The sequence below is a fragment of the Limulus polyphemus genome, unplaced genomic scaffold, assembly GCF_000517525.1.
Source record: "Limulus polyphemus unplaced genomic scaffold, Limulus_polyphemus-2.1.2 Scaffold1760, whole genome shotgun sequence".
NCBI classification, from domain to species: domain Eukaryota; kingdom Metazoa; phylum Arthropoda; class Merostomata; order Xiphosura; family Limulidae; genus Limulus; species Limulus polyphemus.
Genome location: NW_013667370.1, coordinates 26,686 through 39,892, shown reverse-complemented (window position 1 = coordinate 39,892; position 13,207 = coordinate 26,686). Strand labels below are relative to the sequence as shown.

Here is a 13,207-nt window from a genome sequence, read left to right as displayed (position 1 = left end):
TCACGTCACGCTTGATTTCTCGAAATAGGAGGACTCATAAAAGTCAAAATGCATTTATCCAAATAGAATAGTTCGGTTACTGCCTGCCCATTACGATTCTAGTGACGGGGGTACAAGAGTACGTGTAAAGTGGTTTCTTAGGTAACAACTTGTAATATATATAAAAGCCAGTGCATTTTAGTAACAATGGGTTCTAACAATGGCTTTTATATCATGTTGCTTAGCAATAAAAGTATATCCTAATATTGTTGTTAATTAAAAGGCTATGTGCTGAATGTATAAAATGAAATGTATAAACTACAAAATCAAATATATATATATATATATATATGTTGTTTGTTTTTTTTAATTTAGAGGTTCCTTTAATTTAAGAGATTTCTTTTCTATTATCTGTTTTTATTATTTAGGTTTAAAATCGAAGGGCAAGAGAGAGAGAGAATGCTACATTTATAAACAGGCCATATCCCATAAAGAAGCAACAAAAGTATATAGGTTATACTTTTATGCTAAAACGGGTTCAGAATACACACACTGATATAGTCATCTAGAATAAATCAACCTAATAACCAGAGCGAAGCCGGGTACTTTCGCTAGTAGTGAACTAAAATAATGGATGGCTCTTCCAATTAATTTTGCTATATTTCTTATAGACAATAACTTAAACATTACTGTGTAAGATATTCTTTTTATTTATGTAACAATGACATTTATATTATATTGTTTTCGTATGTGCCACGATCTTTGTAATAATATGAATGATCATATGCTTGTGTGTTAAAAATATAAATAAACGACCGTAAAACGACCAAAATTTGTTATTTTTCTTTAGTTTGACACTCAACGTTTCGCTTTACAGCTTCTTTAAGAACGTTCCACTAAAACACAAACCGTAACTGAGAGTACAAAGCTTCAAAATGAAGCACAAGAAAATATGTCGTTCTCTTCCATGCCCTCTCCGGCCCCATAGATTACTACTCAAACTTGAAATACGTGGATGATATTTTAATACAACCATTGACTTTCTCGGGTGGTACTAGATCAGCTGAAGTACGTAGAGGCGTTACTAAGCAACGCTTCTATATCTGTGATCACAATACCCTTCGTACTTGTACTAGTGATAGATGGTAATTGATGGTGCAAAGCGACTAGGACGTAGCGTTATTTATTTATAATTATATACATTATTCTGGAGTTGGAGGATTTACTTAAAAACGTTATTCTGTTTATTTTCAAGTAAGTTTCAGTTAAGTCGAAGTAACGGTGTTGAGTGGATTTATACTGTACCCTTTGGCTATAAACAAATAATATTACATTTAACTTTAAGTTTATTACATACATACGCCACTTTTGATGCGTTGATCTAGTTTGAAGCAGAGCGATTGACTTCGACAATTTAAAATTAAACTTTCAAAATAGAAGTTGTAGAGACAAACAACAGTGAAAAGCGGTTGATAATGTATCCTGTTGAAGGGCTGATTTGACCGAAAAGTCTTTGTGATAAATTAAATTTATAATTAGTTTGTGACGTATTTTTTAGCTAGTAACAGTAGTACTTAAATAATATACGCGTCTCCATAGATATTATTAACACGAAGGGTAGATTAGAAAAAATAGGCTGCCCATAAATGTGATTGATGAGATTTGATCTCATTTCTTTATTCATAATAATATTAAGTTATGATGGCTGAAGTTGTTTTCTTTTGAAAAAAAGGAAGAGTTAGAGAGGATCTGATTTAGGTGTTTGAGGTTTTTAAGAGGATGATAGTGTTGATGTATCATTTTTTTTTCATATTTAATGGTAAGAAAGGTAATTAGGCGCCACAAATATAAATTTAGGCAGAGTGGAAGTCATCATAAGCTAAGATAGCTTTAATTTTATAAGGTGTTTGACCTTTGGAATGGGTTGCCTAAAATGTGGTAGATACAGTTAACTTAATTTTAAGGAAATTTAAATGTAGGCTTGATAAATAAGGACTTTGAATGATAAGGGCTGGCTCTGAGTGCTTTATTTTTACTTTGGAGTTTAATATAATTTATGGGACAGCCTAGAACTTAGAAGAACCAACAGGAACTTTATTGTTCTTAAATTATAATGGAAAGTCTGGATGGATTAAAAAAGATCAAATTAGGGATAGTTATGATTTTTTAAAATTAAAGATGATTGGTATATCTTCTTTAAAGAAAATGGCTAATTATTTATGCCACTCAAACCTAACAGCATCTCTAAGAAACAAACTAGTATGTAACACACACAAGAAAAGAACTAATATATTTCTTAATTCTTATATAGCTACAAGTTAGTTTTCTATTTGTTAAACATTTTATCTTATATTTAATTAACTAAGAATTATCAGTTATAATTAGGTTTTACTATTATACTTTTTGATATTAGTTTGTTGTATTACAATTTACAGGCCAGTATGGTTGAGACTGAAGAAGAAAGAGCTTTCAGCACTCCAGAACCTCCAGTAAATGGGAATGCTGACTTGGAGTTTGCTCCTCCATTTATCAGTTCCTCCAATTTTCCTGTGCCTATTAATAAAACATTTCAGCCACAAATTCAACTGTATCCAGTACGATTTCTAGTACTACTTTTATTCGTTTTGTACTCTATGTCTAATGCCTTTCAGTGGATAGAATACTCTATTATTACAAATGTGATTGCTTTCTATTATGATGTGGGTAGCTTCTCCGTAAATTGGACATCTGTGGTATATATGGTAACATATATTCCTCTAATTTTTCCGGCATCTTGGTTATTGGACAAGAAAGGACTACGTTTTGTTGTCGTTATTGGCTCCTTTGGAACCTGTTTAGGTTTGTTGTTGTTTCTTTATGTTGTTTCACGAAGATGTTGTCAAAATTCTATGTTTATTGAAATTATTTAAACTATTAACTTTGATTTTTTCGTTAAGTTTAAATATTACTAGGATGTTGGTATTTTATTTTATATTTCTTAAAAGCTTCTATATGAATAGGTTACTTGCCCAAACCCATAAATATGAAGAAAGAATACTGATGGTATTCTTAGAGATGGTGTTTGGAAATGTGTTTTGTAAACCCAGAAAATAGATTTCTTATTACTGTTAAAAAGGAATATCATTTAGCTTGTAAGTATTTCTCCCAAACTATTTAACATAATCATAATATTTGACAGAAAGTTTATAAAAATATATGACTGCCCATTTCAGGATCTTGGATAAAATGTGCAAGTTTGTCTCCAGATCGTTTCGCTGTCACTATGTTTGGACAGACCATTACAGCAATGTCTCAAGTGTTTATTCTTGGCATTCCTCCTCGATTAGCTGCTGTGTGGTTTGGGGAAAATGAAGTTTCTCGAGCATGTAGTGTTGGTGTTTTTGGAAATCAGGTAGGATTAACATTAACTGCATATCTTATATCTATATACCTTCACATACAGATACTTTTTTCTTTTAATGTAGATAGTGCTTTTCTAAAATTATATATGAGTATCATAGATATAATTCAAAAATTATTTTACCACACTGTCTAATTTAATGGATTTCTTAGTGATCTTGTCTGTTAATCTAATGATAATAATAATCCATCTTGTTTTAACATTTTATTTTGTAAATTTATTCAACAATGTTTATAAATATGAGAAAGTATATATATATTTTTTTAATTTATGTGTTCATTTTAGTACTCTGTTGCTCCTTAGATGGCCAGTTTATTTCTTTATCCACCTAATGTTGGTATGATATTAAAATATTACAAGTTAAATAGAAGAAGACATGGGCATTACATGTTTTAGGCAAATATGGTACTTATGTGACATTTTCTGTCACGTTCAGTTAACCAGGAAGCTAAACTTGAATCTTTATGAATAGAATTTTATTTTAACTTTTAAATCCATCACTGCAGTTGAAACAGTATTATAATTTTTCCTTTTTTTTTTTTGTTAGCAGAGTTCAATTTTCAGATATCATTGTTTATTCATAATTGGAGCTTATTTGATTAGTGTTTTGCATTATCATTCTGATAATTTGGTTAACTTTACTTTGAAAGTAGTTAAACTTTCATGGTGTTTGTAAAGAAAGTAGGATTGATTTATACCTAAAGTATGCTGAGATTATTTTGTAAGTGTATATGCACCCAATAAAATCCTTCAAAATTAATTATTAGACAGCCAACAAGTCTGTCAAGATAATGATATTATTATAGAGTAGTTGATTAAGTTTATAGAGCAATTTGTAGTTATATAATAATTCAGAGCTTCAAAATTTTAGAAGAATAATTTGTTTTGAAGTATATATATATATATATATATATACAAGTTAATAAATATATATATATTTACACTCACTTTCTTTTAGCTTGGAATTGCTCTAGGGTTCTTACTTCCACCTTTTCTTGTACCTATAAGTGATGATAAAGAGAAAGTTGGCTATGACCTTGGAATTTTGTTTTATGGAGTTGCAATCTTTACAACTCTGTTGTTACTAGTTATTTTATTTGGTAAGTATGTAACTTAATCTATCTCTGCAGCTAAAATATTTCATTCAAAAATTTTAAATTTCACTGATTTGTATTTTAATTGACATCATGATTAGACACCAAAAGTATAACTAATAAATAGTTCATAAAAGGTTGAGAAAAAAAATTTATAATAATAATACATTTGTATTGAAGCTACTGGAGCTGGTCAAGCATGTTGGCTGGCAGGTTATTCCAGCATTGACAACCTTTTTATGAAGTAAAATAAACCTAAAACTACTAAGAGGTTATTTTTTACCTAGAAGATCTGTATTTTGTGTATAAGCTTTGATTTACTTCTAACTTTACATTAAGAAGAATATGTTAACAGGAGAATGTGTGTACCAACATTTTGTTACACCAAATAAAACAATACTGTACTTGGTTGGTTGTAAAGTAATATTTGATAGAACATAGTGTAATGTTGACTGTAATTTAATATTTGATAATAGTGTGTATTTACAGACGAAACGGATTTCCCCCAAGAGAGACAATATTTATCCACAGAATAAGAGAAGATTTGACATGATATTTACTGCAAAGTATTTATGAATTCTCTGACTTTGACTGAGTTTCTGAAAGAAAGAGACTGGAACACAGTGTAAAACACACAGTAAAAACAAATCTTTCCTTAACCTCAAAAACACTCAAAGTATATGAGTGCATAGGGCAAAGGACAGGAACTTTACTATATAATTATGCCTCTAAACTTTATTAAAGACTTATAAAGATGTTAAATAAGAATTAATTAACATTACAGGTTAAACTTTAGGAGAGTATTACTTTTACAAAGAAAGGATTTAAATTTCACTTACTAAATTGAGGGCACGAGTTTAAGAGAGAAAGAACAAACTAAGAGATAATAGTATTTTACACTAATTTCTATACTGTTATCTCCTCAGCACACTTGTGCCACATGTCATTATTTGTTAATCCCATTGAAACATGCCTTGAGGCATCATCTAACCTACCACTAGAGGACACTGCTGTCAACATCCTTTCTCAATGTGCAGCATTACAGTCACTCCTCTACCCCCAAGCTAACCAGATGTTACCTCAAGAGAATAATGTAGAATAAAGGCAGCAAGAACAAAATCAACTTAAAAATTTTCTTGATGTTGCATTATGTAAAAATTGCACATACACAGAATAACTGGTAAATTTCAAATAATACTATGTTATATACCACATTTTTCCTCCCTCCCTTACTTCAGGCTTGTTCTCAAGCGAACAATTAGTGCTAACTTTAAACCAATAAAATTTATACATGTGCACTGGTCAAGGAGTACAGTAAGTAACTTTCTTTTACTGATGTAAACACTTATACACAACAGATGTCACAAAGTCGCTTAATAAAGCAATCCATTTGTAATCAAAAATCCTTTTAAAAAAAAAATGCAAGTATACACTGAAAACCTTTTAAATATTATTCAGTAGTATTCTACATACAGAATATATTCTCTTAAAAATAAAACAATTGGCAGGTTACAATCACAAAATTTCTGTAACAAAAAGTTTTGATTGTAATATATAAAAATAAACCATTTAACAAAGACATGATTCAATACATAGTTTAACCTAATACTAAATACAGCAGGAAAATCTCTACTCATATCATCACAAATACATTAGTGCATAGCAAAAAAAAAACCCTTAAAAAATGACAAGCAAAACCCTGTATCGTAAATACAATAATTACATCAACAATTCAGTTTCAAAATGCAAAATAAAACCATCACACCTTACAGCACATGCTAAAATCTGTATGTAATATAACAAAATAAACCCTTCAAAGTTGCATAAAGAAATAACAGAATAACTCTTTAGTAAAAAATCAGTAAATCATAAAACCGTATTAAATAAAACCTCTTTGCAAAAATATAAAAAATGACTAGCAAGCACATGTACTAATAACTCTTAATAAAACAAAACATGAAATTAACACTAAATAAACCCCCATACATTGAAAGAACTAAAACATGTTTAAGTTTACCCTACAGAAAAAAAACACCTTTTAAACTATATGCATATATACAAACAGATCCCAAAATAAAAAACAGAATACAACCAAAATACTTACATGATATATATAAGTGTGTGTATGATTGTTTTAAATGGTAATAATTGTTTTTTTTTATTCTGACAGTAGTTTCACATTGTCTTATAACTGGTTTAGATAATAAAGAATAATCTATGTGTGCTAAGAAATGAAGCACTATTTACACAATTCTAATATTTTAAGTAAATAATTTGCACTGTAATTTGTGGGAATAGGAAACTTAGAGAATGGTTTTTAATGTGAATTACTTGATATAAGAAAACCCATGTAGCTGAATTTGATAATCATCCTTCAAAAGAGTTTCTTTGTTTACCAAGTTAATGTAGCAATTACTTTAGTTTTATGAAAAATTATAATGCTGTGATAGTTTGTGAAACTGCCTTTGTAGTTTGCTGTGTGCTTGGAGCTTAAAGTATTATCCAACTATCGGTATAGTTACTTGGCCTTTTTGGTATCAAATTTGTAATTATCCAACAGACTATGTTTCCTGTTAAGAAAGCTGTCATCTAGAATAAATTAGTAACTACTTGTGTTCTCTAAATCTATATGAATGGCTATTTCCTGTGTGACCATATTACTCAGGAAGTAGCTATGAAGAGATTTAATTAGGAAGTTCAATAAGAAATAGGATACAAGTTAGACAGTTCTTTTTATTACACATTCATACACGTGGGATACCTATCAGGAGGAAATAATAAATTTCTATCTTTTAATTATTCAATTCTAATTAAATATTTTGTGTAGTCAAAGTGTATATATCTCTTTTTTTTTTGGTCCCTGTTCTTGATTGATTATATAGTTTAAATATTGTTTCCAACTTCTATAGAAACTAACTGAAATCATGTTTGTAGTGACCAAACTAAACCTGAAATCACATTTGTAGTAACCAAACTAAATTTATTCTGTTCATTCTCTAAAATGATCTTTATATTTACTATAACTACTATTCATTTCAACTTCATTTTTAGAACTGCTTTAGTATTCAAACTTGTGTTTTTATAGGTGGTGCTAAGTTGCTTTGTGTCAAGATAATTATTGTATTCATCTATTAAATACGTATCAAAATGCAGATAAGTTTCCAGTAAAAGTATACACTATGGTGTAGAAAATAATTATTGTTAAAAGCGTATTGTGTTAGTTTGTTTTGACAAATCTCATTGATTTATATTTTTTGAATATTGGTTCAAAGTTCACAAAATGTTCCACATAATCTAAATTTTTAGGAGTAACTGGAAATCTTAAATCTTATGATAGTACCCTTTTTTTACTTCTGTTAAATAATAATCCAAAAGATTCTAAATACTGTGCAAGACATTTTTTTAGTACTGTAGAGTATGTTTAGTAATCAAATAAACAAAAGCCATCTTGAACTGTAACTACACATAGTTTGCTGCATGGGTTTTTTGCTCCTAGTAATATCCATATTAGTTCTAGTAATCATACTTTCTTGAATGAAAACATGAAGATATATGAACAAATTTGATAAAGCTGAAAGGATAAAAATTCATCCTTACTATCATCTCAGTTTTGTGTTATTCAATTGACCTGTTCATTGTAATTTTTTAATATGAACTAGGAAAAAAGTATTACTTTTAAGTAACATTAACAGACAGATGACCCAAGTATAAACTTTATGTAACTTAGTTAAGAAAAACAACTAAACAGCTTGTACGTTAAGATACTCTTAACTGGCACTGTTGATCAGGCTTTTGCTATATGTAAAACTAACATATCTGGGAGAGTTAAACATTTATGTTTCACTGAGTATGACAGACTACTAAAGTCTCACTTGTTTCTTTTTATATCCATTTTCTTCTCATGAATTTTAACTGTATCAAAGGTAGGGTGAAATAAAGAGTTTGTACTTATTGTTATTTATTATTGGTCTGTCCATAGTTATTTTGAAACTCCAACTTGGGTAAGTGTACTTCTGTAATGATTTGTTTACACTTGGTTTTATTCAGATATGTACAGAAGAAAAACTGTTTAATTAATTGCTGATAAAGAATTTGTTATTACTATGGTTAACATTTTCCAGAACTAACGGTTTTCAGACTTTGATTTTGTACTTCTTTAGAAATGTTTATGCTTTTCAGACAGTCTTATATTTGGTAGAGTTTCTGTGAGAAACTGTGTACTTACTTTTTAAATCACATACTTATTTAATTACTTACTTATTTTTGTAAAACTTGTATGTTTTTTCAATCTTTTATTTAACCGTTAATGTTTTACTTTTGTAGAATACTTGTGATTTCAAGCCATAGCCTACTGTTAGTTCTGGGAAAAGGTGGTAGCCTGAAATATTAACTACAGTTATGTAATAACTTCTACCAGAGGATCTGTGAAAAGTATTCAATAAGAAAAACATAATAATAATAATAATTAATCTTAATTATGAATGACAGGCAAACCATAATAGCCTCTATGACCACTCTGACTTAGTTTATCAATAAGGTAGCATTGCTGTTAGTGGTGTTTTTGGCCATTATCCCAAGAATAACTGTCAAGGTTGGGCCTCCATAGCAAATTACTAAGCGCTGAAGCAGAATTATCACATATAAGGCTTCATGTACCATTTGGCCAATGTAGTTATTACGATCTAACAAATTTAATTTTATATATTAAATCTACCTGTTACTATAAATAACTACCATACAAATTGAATTAATTAAATTTAATGCTGTGAATTAGATAAACAAATATAAACTTATGTCTTATTTAGCATGTGAAAAGTTTCAACTAAATGTCCTCAGAATAGTAGCACAGCCTGCATGTATATGACCTCTTGTGATTACTGGACAAGTCCCACATGTTTTAATTCACTAATGTATTTAAGGTGACCTTGCTGAACAGAGTCTGACTAATGATCAGACTTGAAAGGGAGCTTTTGAAGAGAATAAATGGTCACTAATTCTTAAAGCAGAAAGATAATTTAAGAAAGGTTAGCCTAAAACTTGAGAAGAGTTAGAGATAACATACATAGTTTTACATCTTTATGATGTGATAAATAATTTAGACTTGTATTAGAATAGTGGGGCAAAAATTACTATACAGTTATTTTATTTTAAACAAAATTTAATTTGTAACTATTACTCTGAAACAAACGATTAGATTGGTTTTAGATGTCTCTGTAATATTTTCTTTTAAACCAACTGCAAAGTGACATTTGCCCTACCCAGTTTAATACTAAAATCATTTTTTATCAGCAATATTTCTTTTGTATGGGTTTTTATTGGTGAAGCATTCCTTGTCAACTGTTGAACTCTAAGTCTATTCAGATATGTTCCATCCTGGTATTTATGTAATGTGCTAATCCTGTGTTAAACCTTTTTGTACAAGGGTTTTACAACACATAATGTTGATGTATCTGACTAAGTACATATACATGTATTGTTAATATATATATATGGTTCATACTTCAAGTGAAATCCAACATGTGCCACAAAGGTTTCTTCTTTGTAGCTAGCTATTCTATTGTTCTACTTTTCTGTTTTGAAATCTATTTCATTACATGTCAAAGTGTAAAGATGTACAGAGTAGAAGGTATCAGTAATGAGCATGCTTCACCAGGTTAAATTACCATCACATGTTCTTAATAAATGTAAATAAGTTTATGAGGAAAACATGCAAATGCACTCAGCACTTGCCTTGACAGCTGGTGTTGTTACGTGTATCGTTGTAATATTTATTTTAATTTTATTCTAAATTTTTTTGGCTTTTAGACTTTGATCAGATGTAAATCTTGTATTAATATATGTAAAGTAATAAACCTAGTTAGACTATTTGTAATGTAATTCTATAAGGAGTACATGAATGTATGATGAAATGGAGCAAAATGCTGCATTTTTGTACTTTCGTTTTATTTTGTACTTCCTTAGGGATATTTGTGCTTTTCAGACAATATTTTATTTAGTGAATTTTATATAAGAAATTATGTAATTTCTGAACAAAATTCTTATTTATTTGCTTCGTTGTTTTTGTAAAACTTGCATTTTTTTAAAATCTTTTATATAATCATTAATGTTTTGATTTTATAGAACATTTATGCTTTCAAGACATGTCTTACCATTATTTTCTAAATCACCTGGTATTTTTTTTTTCAAATGCATGCTTTCCAGTTAGTATTTGTATATAGCAATTGTTCTCTATGTTCTTGTTATGTAAAATAAACTTATTTTTCTGTTGTAGTTTATTGTTTTTGCTAAACTGGTGTGCATTTTCTTATTCTTTTCTACTGTTTTAATAATATTTTCTTAATTTTTCTGAACTATTATATATTTTGTAAGCATCTTTCCTGTTTTGTTGTTCTTCTAAAGTAGTGGCACTGGAATGTACTTTAAGATACTATAAAGTTAAGTTAATTGTATTTGAATTTAATATCATGTTCAGTTAAGTGCTGAGATATCACTGAATTATTTTAATAAATAAGTCTACTTATCTAAGTGTTACAAGCAGTAGTATTTGTTTCCATTATTTATCTACATTCTAATAATGATTAGTTAACTGTGTCTGCAATGTTCGTGAAAGGAAATTATATTCTAAACATTAAATGTTGGTCAGACTGATATGCAGTTTTTTGTATATGTATATGCATTAGCTTAATATTACCATCTGACATAAAGTTGATAACTATACTTATCCAAACTGCTTTTTAGAGTATTCAATAACAGGAATTTGTTGAGTTACATTTTAAAGCAAGCATTTATAGAACTTTGAAGAGGTGTATCTTACAGTTATCAATAACAGGACTTTGCTGTGACACATCATAAAGTAATTTAAACCAGAACTTGGATGAGATGCATCTTAAAGTTTTTAATGAACTGACTTAGCTGAGTTACTTAAAGTGATCAGTAACAGGATTTTACTTAGTACTTAGCTGAGGTTTATTTTAGATTTTTAATAAGAGTTTGTAGCGAAGTTGCATCCTGATCTTTTATTTTTTTCAAGCTTTCAAGGATAAACCATGTCATCCACCAAGTGTAGCGCAAGCCTTATCAAGCAATCAAGAAGAAAACTACTGGCATTCAGTTCTGCGGCTGGTGAAGAACATAAACTATATTATCTTACTGGTTACTTATGGTAGGTTTAGAACTGTGTAGGAACTATTGACCTTCAGTTCTGCAGCTGGTGAAGAAATAAACTATATTATCTTACTGGTTACTTATGGTAGGTTTAGAACTGTGTCGGAACTACTGGCCTTCAATTCTGTGGCTGGTGAAGAAAATAAACTATATTATTTTACTGGTTACTTATGGTAGGTTTAGAACTGTGTAGGAACTATTGACCTTCAGTTCTGCAGCTGGTGAAGAAATTAAACTATATTATCTTACTGGTTACTTATGGTAGGTTAAGAACTGTGTCGGAACTACTGGCCTTCAATTCTGTGGCTGTGAAGAAAATAAACTATATTATTTTACTGGTTACTTATGGTAGGTTTAGAACTGTGTAGGCGTAAGTTATCTTATCTTGTTGGTTACTTCCACTAAGTTTAGAATTGTGAAGAACCTAAATTATGTCGCCTTGTTGGATAGTCAACATGATTTCAGTAGGGAAATATCTTGCCTTACTAATTTTTGATATTCTTTGAATAGCTTACTGATTATGTGGATGAGGTTAAGGGTGTGGATTTGTTGTATCTGGAAAAAGGAAAAAAGGTATTGTAATGGGCAGTGCCCTTAGGGCAAATTGTTGGAGTTTCAATTATACTGCCGGTTACACCAAATTTATTTAGTTGAGGATTTGCAGTGGTGAGTGGAGCTCACAAGTCGCTAACTCGAGGTACTTTACAGTTAGAATAGAGAAATAGAGTCCAAGACTAATACTGAGCAAATTATAACAACATTTATTAGATTTTTCCACATTACATACAATATTAGTGCAAGTTTATTAATCATCAACTTCTCATAACTTTTTACTGTTAACTTCTAATCCATTTTAATAACTAATACATATAGAATGCATTTCTTTAATACAAATATGAATAATCTTTACTGTTAACTACATTACTTGAAGCTTGAGAGTCAGAAATTCTACTTATAACATAGAGGAGGTGTGAGGAGATTTTGGAGACTTGAATAGCTCAGAAAAGACATGACTTTCTGTCTTCACATGAGTTTTTAAGCAACTTTTCTTTGTGTTCCTACAAATTACCAAATAGTATGCAGAACTACCCACAAGTAGTTCTCACACCTTATTGGCAGGTTAAGGACAGGTTTAGATCTGTGAAATTGCTTACTCTTGAGAAAAGAATTAGAGTGTTTCTAATTGAAGTCTATAAGGGAATTAGTAGTGTCAGTGCATCATCTTTTTTTTGTATTTGATGGTAAGAATGGTAGGAATAGGAAACAGAAATATTAATTTTAGCAGGGTAGGAGTCATCTTCAACTAAAACAGTTTTATTTTTTTAACAGGTGGTTGTTCTTGAAATGGATTGCCCTCAGATGTGGTTGAAGTAGTAAATTGAAGGCAGTTTAAGAAAAGACTTGATAAACAGTTGAATGATAAGGGCTGGTTTTGAGTTTATATGTATATATATATATATATATATATATATATAATATTATTTGTAGTATATTTTTGTTATTAGTTAGTTTAGGTTTAGTTAGTAGTATAATAAGTAAAGTTTAGTTTTGTCGTCTTACTACCGTATTA

The 13,207-nt window shown here is 29.5% G+C and overlaps 1 protein-coding gene across 4 annotated transcripts in view; it reads left to right on the top strand.

The window, feature by feature from the left end:
• Positions 1-985: 985 nt before the first annotated feature.
• Positions 986-13,207, top strand: part of LOC106464852 (feline leukemia virus subgroup C receptor-related protein 2-like) — a 37,159-nt gene continuing 24,937 nt past the window's right edge. Inside the window, exons 1-5 of one of the 4 annotated variants that reach the window (XM_022392647.1) lie at positions 986-1,233; positions 2,415-2,817; positions 3,192-3,370; positions 4,338-4,479; positions 11,504-11,635. In XM_022392647.1, the coding sequence (XP_022248355.1) occupies positions 2,421-2,817; positions 3,192-3,370; positions 4,338-4,479; positions 11,504-11,635 (850 nt within the window). In that variant the 5' untranslated portion in view covers positions 986-1,233; positions 2,415-2,420. Of the gene's footprint in view, positions 1,234-1,321; positions 1,489-1,678; positions 1,799-2,414; positions 2,818-3,191; positions 3,371-4,337; positions 4,480-11,503; positions 11,636-13,207 lie in introns of those variants that run through there. The other 3 variants (XM_022392648.1, XM_022392646.1, XM_022392649.1) reach the window with 3 other exon arrangements.